The sequence below is a fragment of the Centroberyx affinis genome, unplaced genomic scaffold (genome assembly GCF_046629955.1).
Source record: "Centroberyx affinis isolate AG114_WGS23_722 - 3 ecotype Tasmania unplaced genomic scaffold, CSIRO-AGI_Caff_v1 ptg005255l_1, whole genome shotgun sequence".
NCBI classification, from domain to species: domain Eukaryota; kingdom Metazoa; phylum Chordata; class Actinopteri; order Beryciformes; family Berycidae; genus Centroberyx; species Centroberyx affinis.
Window position 1 is genome coordinate 65,653 of NW_027282616.1, and position 11,848 is coordinate 77,500.

Consider the following 11,848-nt stretch of genomic DNA (forward strand, 5'->3'; position numbering starts at 1 on the left):
GGAGATTTATGATGCCTTAAAGTCTCCCTGCTGTCGAGCAATTTCTTTTTGTTTCCCTGCCGTTTCAGCCATGATGTTTATGCATGGAGGATAAGAACAAAATGATCACCTCCTCTGCTGTCGTGTCTGGACATAATGGAGAAAAAAACAGCAATAGGAAAAGAAAAACAACCCTCTCCCTCTCTCTTCCTCGGCTCGGCTTGTAGGCGTAAAATGAGCAGAGAACTTCTGCGAGCGTGTGCGGAGAATATATATTAGTTCAATAAAAAGTAAAACCGCTTTCCCCGGACCATATAGCACCGCAGACGACGCACTATAAATATTTAATGCCTCACAGCCATTGTACTGTTTTTTGCTGAAGGCAGCCCGATTGCAGAAGAAGCGATCCGGCGTAATTCAGAGTATTATTCATATCATAATTTGTAGCCTGCGACGTTTTCTTCTCTCCCCGCCTCTCATTCGCTTGTTTAGCGCTTCGCCATTTGTTGCTGTGAATCAATTCGGCCTCGGCGCCGCGGAGCTGAGGTGTCACTTAGAGGGAGGCTATCAGTGCAAATTGGGCATCAGGAGAGGAGAGAGTTAAGTAAAGCACGGGAGAGCGGGGCCAAGGCAATCCCCCAGACACCTGTGTTTTACAACCCTCCCAAGGCCCGATAATGGAGCGCACACCGCTGTACCACCTACACCCTCGCCGCTCTCCCCCCTCTTGTAAAAGCACGGGGTGTGCTTGATTTATGCTGCTTCATTAGTTCCACTTGGCGGTCCAGGTACGCCGCAGCGGGGAGGTGCTAGTAATGAAGATGTCAGCAGGGAGGAACGGCGTGGCTGATGGGTTGGCCAGTTAATTGGTGGCTGTAAATGCAGCGCTGATGAGGGGCGCTGGGACCGCGGGTTAAGACGCGTCCCTGCAGGCCGATCTGTCAGCAACAACAGTTGGATAAATACATCTAAGTTTGAGAATGTCCGGATGATGCTGTTAGTGGAAGAGCTGCAGTCTGCAGGACCAAACACATTCACATTTTTACATTTTAAACCGGCAGGTAAGATGGAGGAAGGGCTGTGAAAGTGCTCCGAAAAGAAAAAGAGAAAGACGAGCTGAGGAAAGAGGCAGAAAGTTTTTTGTTTTTTTTTAAAGTAGAGGAGGATGATGTGGGAGAGGCTGCATACAAGATATGAGCTGCAGAAAAACAACTGATAGCAGTTTCATGTCTGTGTTTCCAGTATTTAGTAGAGTTCAGTGCATATTATATTGCATTTGAGTTGATGTTAAGATAGCTGGTAACATCTACTAAAGATACAGAGTACTACAAAGTTACTTTGTAAACTTAGCAAACTTAATAAATACAAGACACACAATGTTAGGTTGACCAAAATAACTAATTTACAGCTTAGAATTAACTATACACACATCGACAAAGACAGGAAAATAACTAATTTACCCAAAAACTTGATCCATATTTAAAAGGTAAAACTGTTCGTGGTTCAGCACGGCTGATTCTTTATGAATGAGTCCAGACGATACTCTCTCTCTCTGGAAGAAGCCCAGGATTTAAACTCCCCCCCGCCTCCAGCTGCATCTGGCAGCTCATCAAAACTTAAATGAAAGCCTGAGACACGCACAGAACATCCGCCGCCGTCCTCAGCGTGCGATGAACTGTCACCGCCCCGGCTGTCGGCGCTCCGCTGTGTCGGACTTGTTTTGTTTTGTGATGAAGTGCGACTGCTCCGGTTTGACTCTGTTCTGGGCGGACGGGGGACGGAGCGGCAGGGACAGGAGGACGGCGACTGTCCTGGACTGACACGCTGCAGTGGGATCCTGGAGGGGTTTTTTTTAGAAGTGGCACGAGTGATGAAGCCATGTGTGGACGCAAACTTTCCTTCTGTCTAACCCTCTTGAAGCAAGTTGTGCCAAGCTGCAAGAATTTGATCAAAACCCAAGTAGAGATGATGGATGTTTCTCAGTTTTCTTCTTGTGCGTTCTTGTGTCCTCCATGACGCATTTGATGTAACATCTAAGGCCAAAACATGATTCCAAAACAAAAGGATAAAGATCTCAGAAGTTTACTTGCTAGACGAGGAAACACCAGATGGTGACTTGGCCGTGAAGAACGAACAGGAAGCCCCAAAGATCCATCACCAGAAACACATATCACATCCGAACAGCACAACAGTCTAGTGCATTAGTACAGAGTCAACTGAAACAGACAGGAAAACAAACAGTTGTGTGTCTTAATGGATTGTGCGCGACATCAAGTACAAAACTGTAAAGATCCTTCTCTGTTCTCACTTTCGTGACAAGATCGTTGTCTCCAAAACAACTTGGGAAGAAGTTTCTCAACAAGGACACAAGTATTGGCATTGTTGGGTTTCAGAATGAATTAAATTTGATTTTTGTCTTATTATCTTTCACCTTCATATCTTCAGACCATCACTGAGTAGGACAGAACTCGTAAATCACTGACAGAAGCTTACGATGTGTTACTGAAAAATCAAAATAAATATTAATTAAACAATCTATCTTGCCTTCGTTTCCAGGCTTTTGAGATAAAGTTAGCAAACTTAAACACATCAAAGTTAAACAGCCATTCCAGTTTTTGCTCATCTGAACACCAACGATTTCATGGAGCAGTAACTCTCTTAAGTCATCATAATTTGAACAGTACAAAAGAAAAGAAAAAAGATTAACCCTGATATCTAAGAACTGGCAAAAGCAATGTTGTCTTAAGTCTGTACACACTTGGCATTTTGGTGGACCTGCTGCTGTTTGGTGGAGGCTTTAATCCAAAACACCTTTTTGGTATGGGAGTGGGAATGGAAACCCTTAACTTGGGGCAGCGTTGAGCTACAGCACAAAAGAAAATGCCAAGGTGCCAGAATTTAAACAAAGTTTGGGACAGAGATGATGGATAGTAAAAGAGTCCCACCAGGCTAATATGTCTGGAATCCCTAACTTCCGTCCTCAGCTGGCAGCTTGGTTCCTGTCCCGGTGTCAGTTTAAAAAACACAACGAGGAAGAGATGTTGACACTGGAGAAAAGCTCCAAGTCCTCCAACAGGGAATAGAAAACCCAGTAAAGTATTAATCATTAAAAAAGTGATTACAGGCGCTTTCCTGGCAGGTTTATCTGGCTGTCATCTTCATACCATCTCTGTTTAGACCTTATCCCCTCTCCCTCTCTCTCTCTCTCTCTCTCTCTCTGTTCTCCTTGGAGGTGAAAAATGAGTAGATGGTAACCACCAAACAGGACACTGTAAAAAATTAACAATACTATGGAGAACCAAAGTAGTGAATCACTAAGATTTTTGTGATGCTGTTTAGAAGAAAACTCTCTGTATAGATGGTTCCTATATTAGATTTAGAATAAAAATAAGATGCAACCATTTAAAGAACATTTCTTATAAGAGAGGAAATCTTGTTTTTTTCCAATCTTTTCCTCTTCAGGGTGGAGCCAAAGTGCAGCAGTAGAAATCGGGGTTTCTACCAGTGGCTGCATCTGTATTTTGATGGCACAGTGATGTACAGATTGTTTGATAAGTGTTAGTTTTGTGCACAGTGCAGTGAAATGACACCCAGAGCAGGAGAGCTCAGACAGTGAGTTGAGCAGTCAGTGGTGGAAAGTAACTAAGTACATTTACTCAAGTACTGAACTTAAGTAAAATTTTGAGGTACTTGTACTTTACTTGAGTATTTCCATTTTATGCTACTTTGTATCTTTATAAAATAACTATAAAATAGCATTGTTATAGATTAGACTACCCAAAAGTATAGCTAAATTGTTAAGATTAGCTTCATGTTGACAACTTTAAAATGCTGCTTACATGTACATGTATGTCAATAAATCAGTATTAATATTCCAATAATTTATGAAAAATATAACTCTCTAAATGAGGACAGTTTGCACAATGAGTACGTTTACTTTGATGCTCTAAGTACATTTTGCTGCCAATACTTTTACTTAAGTAAGATTTTGAATGCAGGACTTTTACTTGTAATGGAGTATCTTTACATTGTTGGATTGTTACTTTTACTGAAGTAAAAGATCTCAGTACTTCTTCCACCACTGGCTCCGGCTCCGGCTCCGGCTCCGGCTCCGGCTCCGGCTCCGGCTCCGGCTCCGGCTCCGGCCCTGGCTGCAGCGGCTGCAGTTAGCAGAAGTGCTGAGAGCCACAGCCAAGCGCTTTGTTTCACTCTGCTTTATTGCTGTTGTCACTTGTTTTTAATGAAAGTGGAGTTTAGCTGAAGAAGGAAGGGATTTATTTGGGCCGACGCGCCTCAGCAGGACTTCAGCACCGTCGCTGGCCTCGCTCGCCCCCCTGTGTGTGTGTGTCAGCGTCTGTGTGTGTGTGTGTGTGTGTGTGTGTGTGTGTGTGTGAGAGAGAGAGAGTGTGTGTGTGTGTGTGTGTGCGCATATGCAGTCTCTGAAATTAACTTTCCAGCTCACATGCCAACGGCTAGTAGATTAAAAAATGTATCCACCAAGAATAATTTTTACCGGCCAAAAGAATTAATATACATTTTTCATAGAAATATTGCCCAATCGTTTTAAGTGCTTTGTGTTTAGAATCAGATACTGAATTTTAATTTAAAACTGCCTTATACAATGGATCAAGTTTGTAATTCATCGTGTGGCACACCACCCCCACACACACCATGCACACACACACACACACACACACACACACACATACATACACACACTATTGCAGTTTGACTGTTTAACGTTTCGATATTAATCCTCAACTAACTTTAGGCAAGTTCAGAAATAGAAGTTTAGATGCTTCAACTTTGTGTAGAGAAGCATAACAGGTTTAACACAGAGTCATTATTTTGCTTTGATTTGATTGGCTCACGGTCAGAGAGCATGTACGGTGGCCAGCAGGGACAAAGTTTGAGAACAGGCAAACACCAAAAACTGAATAAAACAGAGGCTTTCAAATGTCATCAGCTCAAAAAGTTACAGCCAGTGTGGCGTAGAATGTTATTTATATATGTGTGTATGTGTGTGTGTGTGTGTGTGTGTGTGTGTGTGTGTGTGTGTGTGTGTGTGTGTGTGTGCGTGTGTGTGTTTGGATAGTTGGGTTGCAGACTGTATGCTGCATGCATACTGAGTGTGTTTTGTTTAACGTGTGTGTGTGTGTGTGTGTGTGTGTGTGTGTGTCTGTGTGTTCCTGTAGGCATGCGTGAATGCATCTGCCTATTTGTCTTTAGAATTTTGCGTGTGTGTGTGTGTGTGTGTATTTAGTGTGGGTTTGTTCATTTTTGCATATGTGTGTATGTTTCGTCATTTGTGCAAGTGTGTCTCACTGTGTGTTTGTGTGTGTGTGTGTGTGTGTGTGTGTGTGTAATGTGTGTCAGTACATTTAGTATTTGTGTTCTGTTAATTTAGTGTGAGTGTTTTTGTGTGCATGTGTGTGTTCATTTGTGCACATGTGGCTTTTAATTTAGTGTGTTTATGTGTGTGCGTGTCTGTTCATTTAGTGTCTTCATTTGTGCATATTTGCATGTTCATTTGTGCATATTTGTGTGTGTGTGTGTGTGTGTGTGTGTGTGTGTGTGTGTTTGTCTCTGTTCATTTGTGCACATGTGCTGAAGTGTGTTTCTCCCTGTGTGTCTGTGTTAGTGTATGTGTGTCTGTGCATTTAGGGCATGTGTGCGTGTGCGTATATGTGTGTGTGCGTGTGCGTATGTGTGTGCGTGTGTGTGTGTGTGTGTGTGTGTGTGTGTGACCATTTGGCATACACACGGTAAGGCAAATAAGTCTGCAGCTACAGTAGCCTGTGACTCACACTGCCAGCCCGGCCTGCCATGACAGTTAATGAGCTGTCTCTCTCTCTCTCTCTCTCTCTCTCTCTCTCTCTCTCTCTCTCTCTTCTCTCCCCATCACACACACCTCCTTTCCCCCTGCATCCATTTCTCTCTCTCTCTCTCCCTTCTATCTTTTTCTTTTTTCTTTTTGCTGCATCCCCATCTTCTGTCTTTATTGGAAAGCTATAAAGCAAACTCTCTCTCTCTCTCTCTCCTCTCTCTCTCCCCTTCTCTCCTTCATTGGACGGCTATTAAATGAACTGCCGTGGAAAAGGGAGAGGGAGAGGGAGAGGGAGGTGGGGGGCATTAGCTTCTCTCCCCGGCTTTTTGCGTCACACACTGCAAGGGACGTCAAGAAAAGACAAATGATGATATCCCCGCGCTCGCCTCCCTCCTGCCACGCAGCGGGAGGAGAGGGGGATCGTAACGAAGCCGGGCCGCAGAGGGAAATGTGTCAGAGGAATCTGGTTTAGGCCCGGAGAGCTATTCTGAGAAAATGCTGCGATATTGTAATGCCGGTTGGTTTATGGATAGGCCTTCTGATCGGTAATGCGGCTTGGTGGACTCCGCTGGGTTTTTAGGGTCTTTATAGATGGAGACATGGAGGACCCCAGGCGACACAAGCTGGAGGATCAGTCCTCCGCCTCTGTAGTCCGTGGATCTTAAAGTCCCCATGAAGTTATCTTCCTGGAAAAACAGAGCGGCCCTCATTTACGAAACGAACGTACGACAGAAAACCGGGCGTACGTTTCATTTCCACGCAAAGCTCGGCATTTATCAGTTTGGACAATTGGTTCAATTTCTATTTGGAGGTCGGAGAAGTTTCTCTTCTTGGACGTATTACGCCTCTCCATGTGGTAAACTCTGGGGGCGAGGCCTCTAAACCCAGAATATCTAGAGGCGTGATATTTAAATGAGGATTGTTTTCAGCCACATTTATCAACGCCCGATCATTCTTACGCTGTGATCGGCGAGATACGAAGGTTTCATGAATCACACGTGAACCCTGTCGTGAGATGATTTCTGCACTCGGATCTGCGCTGGTTTCTACGTTAGATTGATAAATGAGGGCCAGTGTCTTTCCCAGTGACCTCATGCTGCACTAGTAGGCATAAATATACATTTATAAACAATAAAACCGTCCGATTTTTGAACTGTCCCGTCCCTCCGTGCCCCTCCCATCCAATGAAACTGCCTTTCTCTCCCTGACTCACCTTCAGTTCAGTTGGTTTGTCCAGATGAGAACCGGGTGATGACCTTTGACCTCTGGTGGCACCAAATAACGGCACTGAGAGTCTCAGTCCTGTAACAAGAGAACTGCGGTGCGGAAACCACCCCAAAAAGCAAGGGATTATGGGTAGAAGGAGATGGATGCTTGGAAAGCTCTAGCAGAACAAAATGAAGACTGATGAGGATTGATGCTCATATTCAGCTGTTTCTTCTTCATGTGTGAAGAGACGCTTTTTTTTTTTTTTTGACTAGAGAAATCATTTCAGTGTGCTGTGGAGGATTTTACTCAACAGTCTGTAAAACCTGCAATGAAACCTGTGTCCCATGATGGTCTAATTGCTGTTTCAGAGACTCTGGATCCTTGTATTTTGGGGGATTTTTGGAAAATTGAAAAAAAGATAGTGAAAATTAGCCCAACATTTCTTCAATCTAAAAGCATCCAAAGGCTTTCACAAACCTGAATCTGTTCAACCCGACTTAAAACAATCCAAAACGCCTTACAGAATCAGGAGTGCATATATTTTAAGCATCGGTGATCCCAGTGGGAATTGAACCCCCAACCCTGGCAGTGTTGATGCCTTGCTCTACACATTTAGCTATGCGACTCTTCTTCTTCTTCTGATGCAGTGGAACAAACTCATTTCATCTGCAGCCGATGCAAGTTTCATTTCCTACCATGGAAGCAAACCTGGTTGATTTAATATCTGGAAGGTTTTTTTTTTTTTGTTTTTTTTTCCTTCTTGATTACTTTGTCCTCCTTTCCTCACGCAATCCTGTGAGTAATCTATTGTTTGCTTTAATTAGATACTGTACATGTAAGTCACGTAGCGGCCGCTCGCCCCGGGCCGGCTCTAATGATTTTTTCCCTCTTAACCGTACATCTTCATCCCTGTGGTTCTGAGTTTATGGGTTAACCACATTTGCGTGCTTGTGTGTGTGTGTGTGTGTGTGTGTGTGTGTGTGTGTGTGTGTGTGTGTGTGTGTGTGTGTGACTCTCAGATGATACTCCTCCCCTGTGGCCTGCAGCAGTACTGAGACTGTGACAGGGAGAGTAATTGGCCATCAAAATAATCCAGACCCCTTCCTTCATTCCCAGCTAGCCCCCGGCTAGTGGAATTAGAGACCAAGTTTAGCCAGGGATGTTAAGCACGGATTTATTTGTCTGTGTGTGTGTGTGTGTGTGTGTGTGTGTGTGTGTGTGTGTGTGTGTGTGTGTGAATGGGGCAGAGTTTGACCTTAGGTCTCACGACTGTCATGCAGCCTCTTGACTTTGAAAAAAAAAAGTTTGACAATTTGTAATCCAGCACGATATCAAATAAAAAATGAGATTTCCTAACGCAGTACAGTATACAGCCGGGTTGATGACTAATGGATTACATGTAATGGGATTACGGTAATCTGATTACAAAAATTTGACACTGAATTTAAAACAACATTACTGGGAAAACAATTATTTCACACACAATGACTACAACAACGACACTTCATCTACAGATTCACATATAATAATTCAGCATTTCCACACATAAATGGTGCAGAGTTGCATTGTGGGACTGGGCAGTTCAGCCTCATGCCTGTGTAAACATATGGAAAAGTGTTGAAAGTATACAGTGATATTGTGTTAGTACTTAATGAAAATCTCCCTGTGATATAACGCACCAAGAACCCCAGAAGGTTCCCTGAAGAACCGCTTTGTAAACCGTTCATAAACCCAGGCAGCAGTCTACTTCCAGGAACCTCTGATACTGTATGAGGGTTCTTCAAGGAACCCTTTAGGGCTGTTCTGCTCGCCTTTGGGTCTCAAAAGAACCTTTGATGACCTGCTGGTTTTAGAGTGTGCTGACAGCAGAACATGAAATCGAGCAGAAATGAAATCAGTGTTTCCTCATTTTCGACTCCTTTTGTCTTTCACAGATATAAAAAGGCACATGTTCCTGAATCCATCAAGTTTTTAAATGCCAGGAAATTGAGTTTTGCTTTGAGTTTTGCCATTGTATTTATCTGATGTCATCCTAAAGAGCAAAAATGAAATCAGTGTTTCCTCATTTTGAGTCATCCACTACAGACTGCACAGATATATAAAAAAAAAAAAACAACATATATTCCATCCTGTTTTTAAATAATTATTATTAAATATTTATTTTCTGCATTAGTGTGTCAGTAGACTGCTCTTTGATATTTTCATTTCATTATTTTTGAAAGAATCTTTGCTTTATGGATTATGTGCTTAAGACCTTTGCACAGTACTGTATGTACAAATTTAAACAGATGAAACATGCATGGGGGACAGCTGTTTTTTTTTTTAATCTGATCTCCTCCTGTCCTCAGTGTGTTTTCTCAGCAGTCTGTCTCTGCTGCTCCTGCTGTCCAGGACTGAGACAATCGATGCTTCCTGGTATAAATGTGAAATGTGACGTCTTTTCAAAGCCTCGGCCTTTTTACTGTGTGATTCATCAGTGATTCTCAACCTTTTCCATATCAAGGACCCCTAATTTAGTCCACATTAGGGCTACGGACCCCCATTTGATAAGATTTTGTCTCTCAGACCCAAATCTGAGAATATTTTTACTGTCAGATATGATTTTGTCCAGAATCCCATGACTGTCTGTATTGTAGGTAGAGAGAAAACAGAGAGACTATGATCAAAACAGTCATTCTTCTACATTCTCTAATTGTGTTCACTTCTTGGAAATTAAATAATGGTGAAGTTGAACAAGTCATCAATTTGCTGGGGACCCCCTGGAACCCCCCTCAAGGACCCCCTGGTGGTCCCCGGATTACAGCTTGCCGCGGTTTGCCGGGGCAGATCCAGTCCGCGCCGCCATCGAACCAACGACCAGCCGACCGAGGAGAGTGTGTGTGTGTGTGTGTGTGTGTGTAGGTGTGTGTGTCACTCAATATGATTTAGCTCTTAAAGCCAATATCATGTCGACTCCCTGAAGGAGATGAGAGGTGGACTGTGTGTGTGTGTGTGTTTTTTGGCCGTCCTCCACGCTCCTCGTCGGGAGTCGACTCTTCGCCGGCCCGGTAATCGCATTTTGTGTTTGTACAAGCTGGTAATACCATGGAGCGGCCGCCGCACCGCCACCTCCGCATCGACTCGCTCTCCCGCTCGACTGGTCTCACAACAACCTTGAACGCTCCCTCCCTCTCTCTCTCTCTCTCTCCTCTCTTTCATCTCTCCTGGTATCACAGGACGAGAGCGAGGGAGGGGAGTTTTTTTATTTTTTTATTTTTTTATGTTGGACTTTGCTTTGAAATGACACCTTGTGTTCATTGATAGTGTGTGTGGGTTTGACAGACAGGGCTTTTATTAAGTCTCAGAGGGGAGGTGAGATTGATTTTCCTCCGTCTAGTTTTCTTTGTTGTAATAAGACGGTTTATGGTTTCTCTCTCTCTCTCTCTCTCTCTCTCTCTCTCTCTCTCTCTTTCTCTCTCTCTCTCTCTCTCTCTCTCTTAGTATTTAAGTCCAGACTGCAGACTCGTTTATTCAGACGCATTAACTCCTCCACCTCACCTTCTTTTGTCTTTGTTTACTTCCCTGCAGTCTGCCATTCACTTCCCTCTGCTGCAGACTGTCCTGCTGCTCTAATATCCAGTCACACACACACACCAACACACACACACACACACACACTCCGGCCCTGTTTATTGGACTTTCTGATGTACTTCTTACTTTTCTTGCCATTGTTTTATCTCTTCCTGTGTTTATTTAAATTGTGTAAAGCACTTTTCTGACAGTCCTGTCGGTTTAAAAAACGCTCTGCGATGAGACTTGACTTCTCTTTCTCTTTCCCTCTCTTCTTCCTCTGCAGGTCCGCCTGTAAACGTAACCTGCAACATTTTTATCAACAGTTTCGGCTCCATTGCTGAAACAACAATGGTGAGTTTAATTATCCTTGATGTCACGTCGTAACGTCCAGATTTTGATGTTATTGATGTGTTGCTGTGTGTGTGTGTGTGTGTGTGGGTTAATGGGAAGTGTCACGTTTCTTCCCGGCTCCATTTCGGTTTGTGCAATTTCGCCAAAAAAAAATGCGATTAATTGAAACGACAACGTTAATATTCAACGCGTCCAAAGTTTTATTTATTTTTTATGTCCTCGCAGAAATTACAAGCCTCGCCCTGTGAGTGTTTAGAAACGTCTCCGCCTCATTGCGCCTGCCTCCCATTTGGAAGACTTCATTTGGAAGAGCGCATCATCGCCGTGCCATTTGCATAACAGCGTGGCGGCGGCGGTGGCGGCGGCTGTCGTGACCGTTGGGGGAAAATTTCCGCTCGTTCGTTACATAGAAAATCCATTAGCGTTAATATATCCAAACCATCAGGTCCTTCACAGTGCAGCCAAGCCCGACACACCGATGATAGCCTGACTAAAACTCCTCTTCTTACTGTGTGTGTGTGTGTGTTTGCATGTGTGTGTGTGTGTGACGTTAGAGGTGATCTCAGTACACCACAGCATCCATGAATGCTGTTGACACTCAGAAACAGGTACACACACACCTCCCAGCCAAGCTCAAATACATGAATGGTGTGTGTGTGTGTGTGTGTGTGTGTGTGTTCCTGCCAACACACACCCACCTGCTCAGCGGTCTGAACTGTCTGAGCTGCTGCTGCTGCTTTCCTGCCAGAGATTCAGCTTGACTTCTCAAAACCAAAGTGAAGAAAGTCCATTCTTAAAAAAAGGATCCATCATTTTCTACCTATTTATATAATTATCTATTACCATTTTGTGAAGAGAGGGTCGCACTCAGAAATATATATCATTCACTTGATTTAATTGTTCATCTGTCACAGAACGTTTTCAGCCATC

The 11,848-nt window shown here is 43.6% G+C and overlaps 1 protein-coding gene across 2 annotated transcripts in view; it reads left to right on the forward strand.

The window, feature by feature from the left end:
- glra1 (glycine receptor, alpha 1) overlaps positions 1-11,848 on the forward strand; it is a 135,634-nt gene that overhangs the window by 55,269 nt on the left and 68,517 nt on the right. For both annotated transcript variants that reach the window (XM_071546409.1, XM_071546410.1), the window contains one exon: positions 10,851-10,918. In XM_071546409.1, the coding sequence (XP_071402510.1) occupies positions 10,851-10,918 (68 nt within the window). The remainder of the gene's footprint in view (positions 1-10,850; positions 10,919-11,848) is intronic.